At 40.8% G+C, this 14,918-nt stretch overlaps 2 protein-coding genes across 3 annotated transcripts in view; one reads left to right on the top strand and one right to left on the bottom strand.

Moving 5' to 3' along the window:
• LOC111252365 (uncharacterized) overlaps positions 1 to 14,470 on the top strand; it is a 36,513-nt gene extending 22,043 nt beyond the window's left edge. For both annotated transcript variants that reach the window (XM_022810105.2, XM_086993480.1), the window contains exons 8-12: positions 10,739 to 10,820; positions 11,146 to 11,253; positions 11,825 to 11,974; positions 12,336 to 12,460; positions 12,704 to 14,470. In XM_022810105.2, the coding sequence (XP_022665840.1) occupies positions 10,739 to 10,820; positions 11,146 to 11,253; positions 11,825 to 11,974; positions 12,336 to 12,460; positions 12,704 to 12,794 (556 nt within the window). In that variant the 3' untranslated portion in view covers positions 12,795 to 14,470. The remainder of the gene's footprint in view (positions 1 to 10,738; positions 10,821 to 11,145; positions 11,254 to 11,824; positions 11,975 to 12,335; positions 12,461 to 12,703) is intronic.
• Positions 319 to 8,021, bottom strand: Maf1 (repressor of RNA polymerase III transcription Maf1). Its single transcript, XM_022810121.2, has 5 exons — positions 7,304 to 8,021; positions 3,475 to 3,820; positions 3,022 to 3,278; positions 2,626 to 2,820; positions 319 to 2,366 (listed from the first exon to the last, which is right to left on the bottom strand). The coding sequence occupies exons 1-4, from the start codon at positions 7,384 to 7,386 to the stop codon at positions 2,727 to 2,729; spliced, it is 780 nt and encodes a 259-aa protein (XP_022665856.1). The 5' UTR covers positions 7,387 to 8,021; the 3' UTR covers positions 319 to 2,366; positions 2,626 to 2,726.
• Positions 14,471 to 14,918: the final 448 nt, after the last annotated feature.

The following is a 14,918-nucleotide window of genomic DNA, read 5'->3' as shown; positions in this document are numbered from 1 at the left end:
CTTAAGCTGTTCTCATATCATTTATCAGCGGTTATCCATCTACACATGTGTACACTTCTTCGGGCAAAATATATTTCGAAATAATTCCATTGTCAAATAGACCCTAGTTTGTCGATCTCTAGTTATGACCCCTTTTCAGTAAACCTACATAATAATAGGCAGTCAAAGCTTCTTTTTACCAGGGCGATTCTCGCTACACAAATTCCATTAGTTTCACGCAGCTTTCCCTCTATCTGTTTAGCTAGCGCCAGCCACATTGCAAGAAATCTTGAAATATTACAAAAAAAACTTTGATTTGAAAGAACGACTACAAGTATCTTAGTAGAGTCGTCATTGTTATATCACCTTTATTCTCGTCCGTTCTATCGTATTCCGTCGTTCGCTTACATCCAAATATCCGATGTATAATCGCGTATGTATATCTATGATGTAGATGTCGCATTGTACATACCGCTTACCTGCCCATCATACTCGGGTTCATCCTAAACTTACATTTTCTTTACTATCTAACACATATAATACAGAAATGTGTACAAGTTCAAATCGCTGAGCTGGGTCCAGGGCTTCAAAAACTGAGCCCCATTCCCATTTGCTACTTCATGCCAGTTCAAAGACTGCCGTTCCTATCTTACTACTTCGTATCACTTCTTTCACTCCACACTCTCTTTCACTCTCTTTCCTGATCGCAATTACAAATCTTGTCGTTCACAAGACTTCCTCAATGAAGCTTGAAGCAATGTACAATAATCTGAAGTCACTTCCCTGACTGTGCAATCGTTTCATGAGGCCTGTTTCGTAACGATAATACTACTAATAATAATACTAATAGCCAGTCCTTTCCTTTCCGCTTTTGTAACCACCAAACAAACGGGCATATTAACCAAACCGGAGGGCATTGTAGTTAATAATTTGGAAGAAGCAAATATTTTTACAATGATGTCGAATAAGTGAGAATTTTTTTTTCTGCCAATGAAAAAATTGTGGATTTGTTGTGACCATAAGTACCATTTGTTGACTGTTTGTCTAGTTCAAATCATCAAGGAGTGCGCTTAACTTCCCTACACACTTTTTGACCGCTCGTCCTAACAATGTTTTCATTGTTATCGCTTGTAGAAGGCTATAAACCATCACAATCGGTTTATTGCGTTGCATGTCTCATTACCATGACAAGTGATTTCATTCGAAACTATGACTTCCATATTGTATCCCCATGTTTTTCACTTCCCGCGTCTCCCGTAATTCGAGCATCGCGACCCGCTCATGAAGATCGCAAAGGTTTACCGGTACAACAGCGCCTCATCAAGGGCATCGGGGTCAGGACATAGGTCCTGCGTTGTTCCGTTTATGATAGAAATGGAATCAACAAAGCCTTCTTGACTTAGCCACCAGATCCGGTCTCTTTTCGCTCTTTCGTAATAGCATTATAAATGTTTCTGTTTGAAACTGTTAAGTCTGGGCACCGACGGGATTCGAACCCGCGTCTTCTGTGTTTTCTTCTGGTTTGCGTGCACCTGGCGTACCTCCCTGTACTACAAGGTTGGCTGTAACGCTTGTAGTTACCAAGGCGAAGCAGGCCACAGTGTCCGCTGTCTCAGTTCTGCTAACGACAGACGCCTTCGTCCAGTCGGCCACGGCACCTCAGGCTATTATTGAATGAGTCGGAATGTTCGCATCAGGTGGGGAGTGAATTACACGTTTGCTACAATATAGATTGGCCATCATCCATCCAGCTAGAGTTAGTTAGTTGGCATTACTACTTATTGCTATCAGCCATTTTCGTCATCGAATGGCAATACGTAATAATCGAGTATAACTGTAACACGATCAAACTTTATCTATAACGCAAAACATATGCAAAGCTTTGCAGCACGAAAAGCACCTAAATTAAAAGATTAAACCCCATGGTAATACGACGCTATTATGATCTTGACGGATGCCCCGTATCACTCAACAGAGCCCATCGACTTCCCCATATCATTTCAAAGAGATCAGGACTATATGCTCATCGTATTTAAATAAAACAGTCAAAGAAAAGAAACAAAAGTTTGTATCAGATGATTTTCGTGACTATCTCCACGGTTTCCACTTGACTCCTCGACAGATAATGGTACGCTATATAGAATCAAATGACTCGTTCGTTAAAAACAGCTGTTTGTGAATCAAATAGCTACTCTGCAAATAAAGCAAGCATAAAACAAGCCATGGAGACCTTGTTGACGTAGCAATCTAACCGATCCGATTTGGCCGCGAAGTGGCATGCTGACGTTGGCCTCCTATCACGCTTTTAATGAGTCGTTACTTTCTTTTGTGTTTCGTGCGCTTGCGTGCACAACGAAGTCCAATGAGGATTCCGATCCTGCTTCCGCCTACATGAAGATATATCGTTATGTAATAGATGAGCGTCTAAAGCCGCCTATGGCAGCAATGTCTCAGCGCCGGTTTGCTTACGTTTACCAGTGATAACCAGTTCTACAATGTTCTATATAGTATAGCGCAACGTACGCCTATAGACATTGAACGATTGTTATACGAATTCTATGTTTAGATGCATATACTTTGTGCAAAATATTATAAATTAGTCCTAGCCACCGCATTTCTAATTATAGTCGATTAGAGACGACTTGCCAATATGATGACTGATCTTCCAATTCCCGTTGGGAGGCGTAGTTGCATAGCTTCGACGGCCGGTTTTAATAATTAACGAGGATTTCGTATTACTGCTGTGATTAGTAGACGCTGGCATCCAGGTCATCAACAGGATCGAGAAACTCCATATCTAATGAATCGTCCTCGAAGCACTGGTTGCGTGTATCCTCGGCTCTACAATAAAAATTAGAAGGTTAAACTATCAAAGCCTGACTACCATATGCGTCCCTCCCACTGCCGGTAGTAGAATAAGTGGAAACGACGTTACCCTATGCATAGTCGACATTTTTTCTCCTAGCAAAAAGGAAGAAGATAACTATCCATGTCCAGGTAGATTCAACTGGAATATATGACTACTTATTCTCCAGTACTTACGTTGAGTTCGTCAGCGAGGCGTGACAAGTGAAAAACGCTACCCTTTTGAGGCGGCGATTGTAAAAGAAATAGTTAAATGACCATAATGTCCCTTCTTCGCCGTACGGATCCGAATCGAAATCAGGCTTATACGAATAGATCACGCATTCGTTGAGCTTCACCTCGGCATCCAGCGCTGACCAAAGTTGATTCCGTAGCGGCAATGAGTACGCATTCGCTGCGCTCGCCATAAGCTGACTATCGACTGCGTTCATAACCTTCACAACACCCGAGGGATGCGCATGAAAAGTAATCCAGATCGCAACGTCCCATCAATACGTCGTTACGAAATAGAAAGAGAACTCGGAGACACGGCGACCTAAAGCAAGCTGATACGTCTCAGTTACATACTAGACATAAGGACTGACTATTGATTTGATTGACTCGAACGAAACGCCTCGTTTGTCAACTCACCCATTCGAGGCTGGGCTCTTTGCTGAACTCCTCGCTTTTCGCTTGCGAAAAGTCGTAATCGGGTAGGAAGAACGCGTTTAATGTCGCAATGAGATGAAATAGCGTCTTCCGCGAGATTGTGTCACAAAACGGCCCGTCCTCTGAGCTAGATTCGACCGACGATGGTGAAAAGGCTACCACCATTGGGGGCGCATTACTAATGCTATTCTTTCCAAAACTAGTCGAATAACCCTGGGGTGGCGATAACGCCTCGAGACTATCCGGACCTGTGCCGCATTCGACGCCACATAACGATCTGAACAGCTTCTTCTCCTGACTGGTACTTTTACATGAGTAACTCTCGATGCTGCAATCACAGATATCATAGCAACACACAAAGGCACATACTGGCGATGTGCAGGACCGAATATCCCACCCTTACAGAATTATTATAGCAGCATCCCAATGCGGAATCACGACACAAATGTCGAATTGACAGCTACAAGGAGATGCGGTCTGTGGGTGTAGCGTTAACCGCTAACCTCATTTTGGCGCAATGGCAGCTTTCCCGCTACGGTAGAAAGTTTTCGTTCTTCATTTTCGCTAGCAAAAAAAAACTACTTGGCTTTGATGTTTTTATACCTATTTTGGAAAGCCTGCTCGCCGCCGCGTTCGCAGCATAATCATGAGAGTGTATTCTTTATTTTTATGAGTGAACGGTGACTATGGCCGTCATAGTCATCATTCGCCTCGTATCAGCTAAAGGCCAAGCTATTTGCGCCCTTTTATAAGCAGCAAAATCGCCCATTTTTCCATTGACGTTGTTTTCCCGAAAGGTGCAAGCTAAATTTAGATCTTCTGCCAGTAGGTTTCCTCATTCCTTCTCCTCCTTGTTCGTACGCTCGACACAATCAGTAAAACCACTGTTAATGCACCTAATAGAAACCCTGACCTTGATGTGCTGTCCAAACTTTTCTCGACCTACGCACGGTTTTAGACTTAAAAGTTTACTTCGAATGTTTTCGCACAGCAGTCCTAGGCAGACTTGAACGTCGTGTGCCTCTGCCGTTTGTATTCTAAAAGCTATTTCTCAAACTCTGCCTGACATAAGGGGCACTGCGATCCTAGAATGGAAACAGCCGAAAGTATTACTAGGGCGCGTTATGTGGTGATTTTTAGGGCCAATCGTGACGCTACTGTTATGCGCTAGTTCTTGCGCCTAGTCTTTTAAGGTACGCAAGATCACCCAAATCGTAAGCTATACAATGAAGTGGCTGTTTAAAAAGGGTCGTATGTAATACATGAAGTTAAGTCTAAAAGAACTTAAATGGGATTCGATGCATTAGACCTATGATCTTTGTAGAACAACGGATGAGCGAGACAAGAATAAAAAACAGCCAACTTCCATACGAATTTATACAGTGATCCAGATACTGGCTTTTATATAAGCGCTGTAGAGGCGCAACTCTGTTAAATGAGCGAATACAGTTTTAGCAAACAAAGATATGTCGTCCCCAGGGTTTTCTAGCCAACCAAAGCTAAGTCGTCTACATTATCATTGCCTTGGACGGACTTCTGTCCATGAGCGTAATAATCTGTCAGATCGACGATAGATAGCCATTTGCCAAACACTACAGAAATACAAACAAGTCCGCTTCTTCACAGCATCGCACCAACTAGCTTGCCGCGTTTGACAGCGGACATTCGATGCACTAATAATCATTGTTATGAATTTTGCGTCGCTTTTCTTTCGTGCTAATTGTTGTTGTTGTTGTTGCACACTAGCGTGACACAGCATTCACGGCAACTGGGCAGACCCAGCATCTACACAGTAAAAACGTAGTTGAAAACCAAGCCACCATCTATCTATCCATCCGCTACCAGCGGCGGGTAGAACCGACTAGAAGATAATCCGGTTAAAGAAAAGCGTTAAACTGTGTAAAAGTAAAGCAAAAGACATGCGTCACGCTAGAATAGTATGTTTGTGTGCTAATTATATATCATACTTAATGTACCGGCAACAAAACGGGAAAAAGTAACGGGAAGTCAACTGGTTTGTCTAACAGTAACGACACTTGAAAGCTCCATGAAACAGTCACAGATAAACATCGGCATAGTTTGAGAGTCGATATTATGTACATGTGCTGTTTTCAGCTACTAGATACAGACGTCGGAAATGGCGCGCGGCAGAGGGCTGTTTCCGTCACCCAAAAACCAAGTGTTTATCGTCGTCAGGTGTGTTGTCGTCGTCATCATCGTCTTTGTCGATCTCCGAGTGCAATGACGTCTGCCAGTTGTCGTTTTTCATTGTAATATCTCTTCTTTGGCGGACAACAACAAAACAGTAGCTCAATTTCAAAGCCTGAATATCGTTGATTGCTGAGCGATTGTGTTCTGCTCAGGGGTAAATATAAACTTATGGTGATGCTGCCGATTCGACCTGATCGAAAAATAGGCCGCTGTCAGTGAGTCTAAAAAGATTTAGCTCCCGCAATGATAGACGGGTATGGAGTATGTGGAGGCTGCTCAATTGTAGTTGGAGATAGTTTGACAAGAAGACGGGGAAAAGCAGGGGGACACCAAAAGGGGATGCGCAATGTCTGGCTAGAAATTGCATCGTCCTATAACAATCTGATAGATCTGATAGATCTGACAATTTGGCAGTAGCTATTTTTGTGGGTGGGTCGAGATCTGTTTCATATACTTATATTATCAAAGACGCGGTTAACTACAAATTCGTCTAGCACAATTCGAATTACCACCATTAAATAACCACTTCTCTAATACAAAGATGTCTACAGATTGAGCTGATACCTTTTGCACTTTATTCAAACTTTATAGAATACGATGACCCTCTACACCCTTAGCGCATCCTTAAAGTTCTATAGCAATAGCCAAGATTTATACTTTATGAATGGAAGCAAAAGGGCCGCTCAGCAAAAAATCACTGCCGTAGATGAACTACCGTATCGACATGTTTACAAAAGTTGTCAACAAACTTTTTCTCAGTAACAAACGGCAATAGCTAATTACAGCGCCTTTACTTGGTAATATATTAAAGCAAAAAGGCGTTAACATTTGCTGGGCAAAACAACAGCTTAATGTATGTATATAAGATTTTTGCTTAGCAGTCAAACGTTTTGCTGTTACGAACGCATCAAGTGAAACTTCCGTGTGCTAGGGATATTACGACGATGAGGACAGAACGGAAATTATAACTCAGTTCAATGTCCGGACGAATTTTGCAATAGCTCTTTAGATCTTATTACCCAGTAAGTACGTCTGTTATTTGGAATTACGTAGGAACATATTTGATTAATCAGCGAAAATTAGCTATCAAACAATTTTAAAAAACAGACCACTAGGCTTGTTTCCTTTTGTCGAAACAGCTTTCACGTGAAACGTCCACATTTATAATTTTAGTTTATGTAAAACAGAGCCTACACTGCACAACTGGGGTGTTACGACAGGTTAACGATACCATCGTTCTCAAATGACTGCCTTTCTAGTGTAGTTTTTACAAGAAATTTCACGCTACAAATGAGCATTGCCTAGTGCTATGAGAATGTTCTGCGTTAGCGGGGGTGTTAGGCTTAGCGATGCAAGAAATAGTAGTCCAACCGGCATAGTTATCCACTGGCTAGTCCTTCTTAGAAATGCATGAAGCTGCCGCAAAGCGATAACAGTTACTTTTTGCCCCCACCCTCCTCCCGTTGATTACGTGTGTACTAAGTAAATACTAGTTCCGACTGGGTCAGGAGATCGATACGTTTTCCATCGTAGACTATCCGTCATTTCGACCATCGTCATTATTATCACCATCAGCACCGAGATCACCAGCTGAACTTACCGTCCCAGAATGCGGCAGTCACCACATTCAAGGGTGAGATCCGAATTAAGCGCCTCGAAAAGCGAACTCTGCAGCAACTTCATCGTCTCTGTATTGCCTGACCGATAAATGCTACTCTTGAATTTCTAGCTGGCGGTTTTATTTTCGCCCAACAGTGTAGACTACAATTGCTTGTACAATTTAATGGCGGTTTATCGCTATTGAGTTTTTTTAACAAAGGCTCACGCAGCGCAATCTCTGGCAGGATCACCGCCTTCGATCGCATTGACGTCTGAGGGGCACTCAACAAAAAAAGCGGGGTGAACTAAACGTTTTTTCGCCTCTGCTATGTCAACACAGGACAAAGCGTAAAGTGAAAATGATGATTTCGGCCGTAAAAACAACCGCTGTCTAAATCTGAAGGAAAACGCAGGTCGTAGTCAAATTCACCAGTAGGAATAACACTTTGCACTGGTTGTTTTTTTAGTATTAGTTTCGTCCAACTAGCAATTAGCCGTTATTATCGCAAGCCAGCAATAACGTGAGCTATAACGGTGTATCCGAACACATTTAAACACTTCGACTGCTGCGACGATAACAAAAGATACAACTAGACGGGGGCGTTACGGACAAGGGAATAGGCCAGGCACGGAAGCTTCGCTCAGCTGCGGGCCGTCACTATGCTTCAAACTTCACGAAATCGATACGAAAGCATAATGGCGCAGCTTTAAAAGCTGCGGCGGGGCTCGTCTGGGTAACAATAAGTGCAGACGCCGCTGCCGCTGCGAAGGGTGCAGTGGCGCTAGTGAGCCCGCCCGCGCTACGCCGATTGGTCCCTGGGAGAAGATCAAAAGAGAAATAGTACAGAACATCGAACAGGCGTAGCGGGTGTATTTGAATTTGATGAAATAGACAAAGCAAGTGTTTGTTGTTGATTTAGAATTTTTAATGTTTAATTGTCGTACTTTTCCAACAATAAACGTAGACTAGAATATAATATAGCTTTCGGTGTAACTTTGTGCTGAATTTCGACGAACTCTCATTTAGCGTGAATTCTTTAAATAGCAGATCGACGTTTGTAGGATTACTGATTGCAGTGGTCTCAGTGTATTTGACAAGTCTGCAAATAGAACTTTGAATATGCAAAAAGTACATACTGCACTTAATTTTGCTTGTTTTTTCGTACTTTTTAATGATAAACAGATCAGAGAAATAATTTGCATAATTAGTACAACAGAGAGAGCATAACTGAGAGTTTGCACTCAATCGATCTTCCACAAACCAGTTTAGAAATCGTGTCAGCCTATGGTATTGTTACCTATGGTACGCTTACTGGTCGATGTGACTTCATAAAAAAAGTATATTATAAAATATACCGTCAAGTATTGTCATCTCTAAACATCCTCAAGGTCTTAATTTTTAAACCTATCTTGCACAGATAGGTTTAAAGAGAGAGAGAGAGAGTTCACAGAAAACTTCGTCATTGTTTCCTTCAATGGCTTGTGGAAATACCCAGGTGGTCAAAAGATACTGTAGTTTATAAAACTTATATATATATAAAGTAATGACTGTAACTTGATCCCCAAAAATTATAACTGTCCTAATATTCAAGACGATTAATGTTTTATTAGTATGATAGTAATTTATCACCTTATTATAATTACATTACTAGTATCAATTATATTATTATTACACTAATGAAAGATTGAAAGAGTCTATTTCACAGCCTACATTAGCAGGCCATGTGGTTCATAGTTTACAAACGCGTAGAAAATTCACGAAAGCAAGCCCAAACGCTAAAAATTTGTTTTTCAAGGTTTGGCCTATCTCTGGGGTTAGGCGGTCTATTTCCGGAGCTACTCATTCTTGTCTGCTTTAATTAACATCGAGATAGCACTTCGCATCATCGATGACAATTTCGTGCAGAAGGCCTATGATTACGGTTGCCGGGCGAGATGTAATGAGGGAGAGGCAATGATGCGATGTTCACTTAATTGAGGGAGCACCTATGCCCTCTATTTTCGAGTGAAACCCATAGGTCTAACGTGCTTGTCAATATTCACATGGCCGTAGTTCATTTTTTCGCGAACGTACAAATCATTTTCTGGCTGCCGCAAAGAGTTGCCTTTCAAAGGTACCTTTCAGTCGACTTCCAAATGGGTTGCGTAAAGTGTTAGTCTTGAATCTTGACGAGGTCAGATTAGCATCAAGCTCAACAAGGTCTTCATTCAATCCAAGTGCGCTATCTTGGCTGTGGTTTCTTTAGCACAGTGGAAATGTCATTAATCCACCCATGGGAGGCACTAATTAGATGACGAGGCGTTTGGCCCACGCTTCAAGGAATCTCTTCACGTTGCATCGGCCGGAAATCACATTGTGTCATAATCAATTATTGGACTTCACAACGCTTTGTTTCATTTAGACAGTCGGATTCCCTTAGTTTGTGCCAGTTCTGAAATAGCTGATAATTTCTACTCGCATCAGCATAAACCGAAACAGCTAACAATGTCCATAAACGTAACTTCGGTCATCATCCAGACAGACGCGAAGTCCGCCCGGCGACAACACAATGTTGTAAATACTTCTATTATCAGCCTGACAAAAGCCATCCCTAATCCCAAAGTTACAGAACTATTTTGCCGACTTCTCTTACCTACGTGAATCTAAACACTAAAGGCTTCGCATCTGCTAAAACTATGAGTACGGACTCACGCTAAAATTTTTAAGGACCAAGGGAAGCAACTACATTACTCTAATATCAGCCCTTACCCACATCTTTACATTTACTTCATTCCATGAGAACCAGTGACTTTCTCTCGAATGCGTTGCAAGTTCTAGTTGTTAAATGCCAATCTGGAAACTTCAAAATCCAATTTTCAGCGGTCCTCACACAGTTATAGATTGTTCGCTCTTCACGGCAAAAATATGTCGTGCTGTTTCAGCAGCTGTTTGCTTTCGGAAAAGGGCGAACTCAAATAGAAATGCAGAATGTTCATATAGGTGGCGATGCAGCCTATATTTATTATTTTAAAGCTTCAATTTCCTTTACATAAGAAGCAATTAAAAGTCGTAAATTTTTTGTGATGGTGGCAATATTTTTACACATAAGCATTTCAAAACCCATCCTTGCAAACATATAGAAAATGTACAACCAAGGCTAAATTAAATGAACTATATAATCTCTACCGAAATCGCAAGCTCAAAACCTCTTGAAACGAAATTTGTTCATTTTTTAGGTTTACCTACTAGGTTTATATATATATATATATATATATATATATATATATATATATATTGAATGAATATAAGGTTGCTAAAGTAACGCATAGTAACTGAGAGAAAAACAATTATCACCATGCCTTAATTAACAACCAGATACAACCACTGTTAATAATAAACAATACACATGTATTAGTAGCAAAATATTTGCGATGTGTGTCCCGTCTTTTTTTGCAGAGAGCAACATCACGGACGAATCATTGTGGCGAGGAAGAATCAAAAAGAACTCGATGCAGCTCTCGATATGTGGCGATGCAAGGTACAGCATAATGCTCGTTCTCATTTGACATTCAACCGTATGCACACGTCAAGCTGTTTATATGGGCTAAAACAAACGATTTTTATGCTTCTGAGGAGCTTTCACTCCACATTAACATTTGAAACGTTAATTTTGATGTGTATAACCACCAATTTAGAACTATGAGGGTTCGGATGGGAGTCGCGCGGCTGATGCGTGAGACCGTTAGGTCGCGCGATCTTTAAGAATTCAATAATGCGACATAGCTCTCACTAACTCAATCTGCCCTTCTGTGATTTTGACTATGGTCGTGCTTTCACAACCTAATTCTACTTCTTATGCTCAGGTCAGCGAATACCAAGTTGCGTCAAACGCGCGGGCGCAAGAGAGGGTTAAAGAACTTCTAGAAGAAAAAAAACGGCGTGCACAAAGGGATCGCGAGGGTCGAGAAAAGGTATGGCTAGCAGGATTTTTTTTTTCTTGCCGATGCTCCGAAGGACCTCATGACTTTCGGCTTCAGTGACTCTTTGGATATTCGTACGAAAGCCAATGAGGTAGGCGCGTTTGCTCTTTTAGCCATGCAACCTTTACGGCGTAATATCAATAGTGGACTACGCCACCTACCCATGTTAGTGGTACGACGGAGCTGAATGGAACGTTACATTGCGTGCAAATTTCAGTCACGATGTAATGAAAGCTATAGGAATTCCCTTGCATAGAACGTGTTAAAAGCGCCGAAATGCCCATCTTATCACTAGATAATGCCCATGTTGAGTGCTCCCCCTTGATCAGTTGAAGGCTAAAGTTAAAAGTGCTCTGTCGCAATTGTTTACTAAAGTAATTTTTTCAAACGTGTCTTAATTAATACTCATACGCACCCTATTTCCGAGAAAACTGATACCAGCAATTTCACAATAACTGGGTAAAGTTTTTTTCCTTTTCAAAGGTTGGAACTAGAAAAAAACCTAAAAAAGTTTATGGATTACTAATGATCTACATCCAAATAACAAATCGGCCCATTACAGAGCTTCCGCAAAGGCCTGGAGCGAGTGACTGTGTTAGAGGGTGAAAGGTTAACACAAATGATCCAACGACTTCGCCAAAAGGAGGAGCGAGCTCGACAGTTTACCACAGAAAAACAGGCGTTTATTGACCAGTCACGGGCACTAGCCAAAGTACGTTGTGCACAGTCTTAAGCATCACTATTAACATATTTGTAAACTATGAAAATTTATTAAGAATAATTAATTGTGACGGCATAGCGATACTTAATTCTATTAAATATTTGTGTAGTTACAATGAAGTGGAATGCAAAAAAGATCTTTTTGGTAATATGTTTCCAGTTTCATTCAAGGTCATTACTGGAATTTAGTATTATAAGCCAATATAGCTCTATTTGCGTTGGGTGACAAAATATCTATTACATTTCGGTAAGGTTTATGAAAATAAGAAGTTTAAAAAACTTCTCTACAGCCTACCTAGGTCCAGACACCAGGTAGCTGTTTCGCTTAAAAATATTTGGCCTTTTTTATCTAGGCATCATCGGACCTTCGTGAACAATTAAAGCTAAAGACACAACTAGTCGGGCACGCAGGAAGTCAACATGGAAGCCATGGTCGCGACAAGGTTCCTAGACGGCGGCGCGGGAGCAGTTCTACAAGGTACGAAGTAGTGAAAAAAGAGTGGGTCGCTTGATTTAAGTACATTATTAGGGTACAGATATACATATGTATATATATATATTACATGAGATGTATCTGAAATCCGCATTCGAAGCTTTTTTTGAACTAAGCACATTCCTTTCTCCAAAAATAGAGCCATTAGATCCAACTCATAACGTCGGTAGGTTTCCTAAACTGCTGTTTAGTTTCAAAGATTGAATAGTTGCAGTCGGTTCTTTTCAGATCGGGCACTTCTACATGCGACTCCACGTCGCGCAGTCAAGTAACGACGGAAGCACGGCCTCTGGCGGCGCCTGCCGACACCGATTCATGAACCGTCAATGGTTTATCCCTGTAGTACCAACACGGAAAATACGTTCAGCTCACGCCATCGGGGCCTGACACCAATGCGAACAGCCCAGTCATTGAGCTGCGAAACGAATCGTGCCGCTGTTGGCCTACCGTGCTTAGTACATCGCTACTCGGGCTATAGAGAACGACGTGTTTTAGCTTTCGTCGTCTGCTATCTGTAGAATGCTGTACAAGCTGATACTCAGCAGCGGCTGTCTTAAGAGCGCCCACTTCGTACCAACAACCGCTGCGGGATAAGCACGGATAAAGAAAATCGCAGTGAACTATGCCATAGAAGTGTTACAAGCATGTATCAACTTCCCTAGTGATTGTCCAACGCGATGAATCATCTAGCTCAACAAAAAAAAAAAACGAAGCAAACGGGAGAAGGCTGAAGAGTACTGACAGAGATTAAAACAAATGAGAATCAATTTACTCAGTCCTATACAGCCAGCCATAGTATTAAGGACTGAGGACTCTTTGACAACCCTGATTGTTGCTTTAGTTAAGAATTTAAAAGTACTAACTAATGACAAACTAAAAGGTAAACTAGCGAGAAAAAAAATAACGTAAAATGAATAATTAGAAAAATAAACAAAGCATAAAGTTTATGATTTATATTGCAACCACCTACAAACACAAACAAACATACATTTAAAGAGATAGATGAAAACAAGTTTATAACCACCTATAATCTAAAAACGATTACGAATAGGCAATAGCTACTTGGCATTTTTAACATGTGTATAGGTATAATTATGGAATTATTAAGAATTATAATGACAGCTATTATGATACTGAAAATATGGATGCATAGAAATTTTAGGATAAAAGGGGACAGCGAAACCCAACGGAAAGGTTATGTAATTACGCGTGATGATAACGTCCTAAACGATGCGTTCTAAACGAGTGCCATTGAAAAGGAGAGGTGGAAAAGACGAACGCGTATGGATTCATTGTTGTTAATATTGTTTTGAATACTTTAGTCGTTGACGAGTAATTACTGAGTAGAGGCCAAGAAGCTAAGAAAACAAGTCAACAACAATAACAAAACAGAGATAATATATAGAGCAATTCGGTTTCATCCCGAAAGAAAAGTAATCTTTGGCCAGAAAAAAAGCAATGATGCCCAACTAAAGGGCAATAACGATTCTTCAATTATATGCGATGGAGGAAAAGAATGGTGATGAAGTAGATACAATATGGATGTCAATCGGCAGTCTAGCATGCATTTGTTTCGGGACCTTCAATACGTGAGTTTAATGCCATAGTAGATCCAAAATAGAACTACTGGAATGATCAACGCATCATGGAAACCACAATGAATGGTAACAGTAACATAAGGTTACTTCAAGGTTTTCACCAACATTAAGGCCGTATCTGCACGTCTGTGTGGGGTACAATTGATGACTCGTTATTAAAATTAAATGCTGAATATGTGTATATCTAAATAAATCGTTATTAGCTTAGGAACTCCCTTATTAATAATATTTTTTAGGATCAATCAGCTTTCAACAATTTACATAATGGGAAAGAGCTACGAGAATTCACTTTTCTAAATGGAAACATAGCGAAGGTCCCATCTGACGACGAGATTCACATGCAAGCGTATATAATATGTATTGTCTTAAAGTGATGAATATAAACAGCATTACTTAAGTCCGTTCAAATACTGTTTATTTTAAAATTAAACAACTGTTATATACGGAGCAGTTTCTAGGCTTCAGAGCGACGTGCATAGTGCAGACTTAACTGTCATACAGGTATTGCTTTAGGGCTGAGTGCATTTTATAAGAGCTCTTAAAAATATATCCCTTTGAAACTTGGTTCAACGTCGGCTTCAACTTCGAAGACGCAACAAAGGCTGCAAAAATACAAGTTGAACCGTTTTCCCCTTGGTCGTTTTCCCATGTGACTTTCGTTCACTTACGTAGCCTCTTCTACAAACAGCTACGAATTTTTTCCACTATTTAAAACTGTACTTTTCGAAAGATTTACATCTAGGGCAGCATATCGAATGATCGCTGCGCTGGTATATTCGCTACAAGAAAATGGCGTCCTGTAGCTTGAAAAGCAAGAGAATCAATGTTAGTCCATATACCCGAAA

The sequence above is a fragment of the Varroa destructor genome, unplaced genomic scaffold (assembly GCF_002443255.2).
Source record: "Varroa destructor unplaced genomic scaffold, Vdes_3.0 BEIS01000006.1, whole genome shotgun sequence".
In the NCBI taxonomy this organism is placed as follows: Eukaryota; Metazoa; Arthropoda; class Arachnida; order Mesostigmata; family Varroidae; genus Varroa; species Varroa destructor.
This window is presented reverse-complemented; position numbering and strand designations above follow the sequence as displayed.

Excerpts from the sequence above, each read along its gene's own strand:
- Maf1 (XM_022810121.2), bottom strand. The coding sequence starts at position 7,386 with ATGAAGTTGCTGCAGAGTTCGCTTTTCGAGGCGCTTAATTCGGATCTC. Across the intron at positions 3,279-3,474 it reads AAGAGCCCAGCCTCGAATGG|GTTATGAACGCAGTCGATAG; the intron begins GTGAGTTGACAA and ends GGTGTTGTGAAG. Across the intron at positions 2,821-3,021 it reads GCCTCGCTGACGAACTCAAC|AGCCGAGGATACACGCAACC; the intron begins GTAAGTACTGGA and ends TTTTTATTGTAG.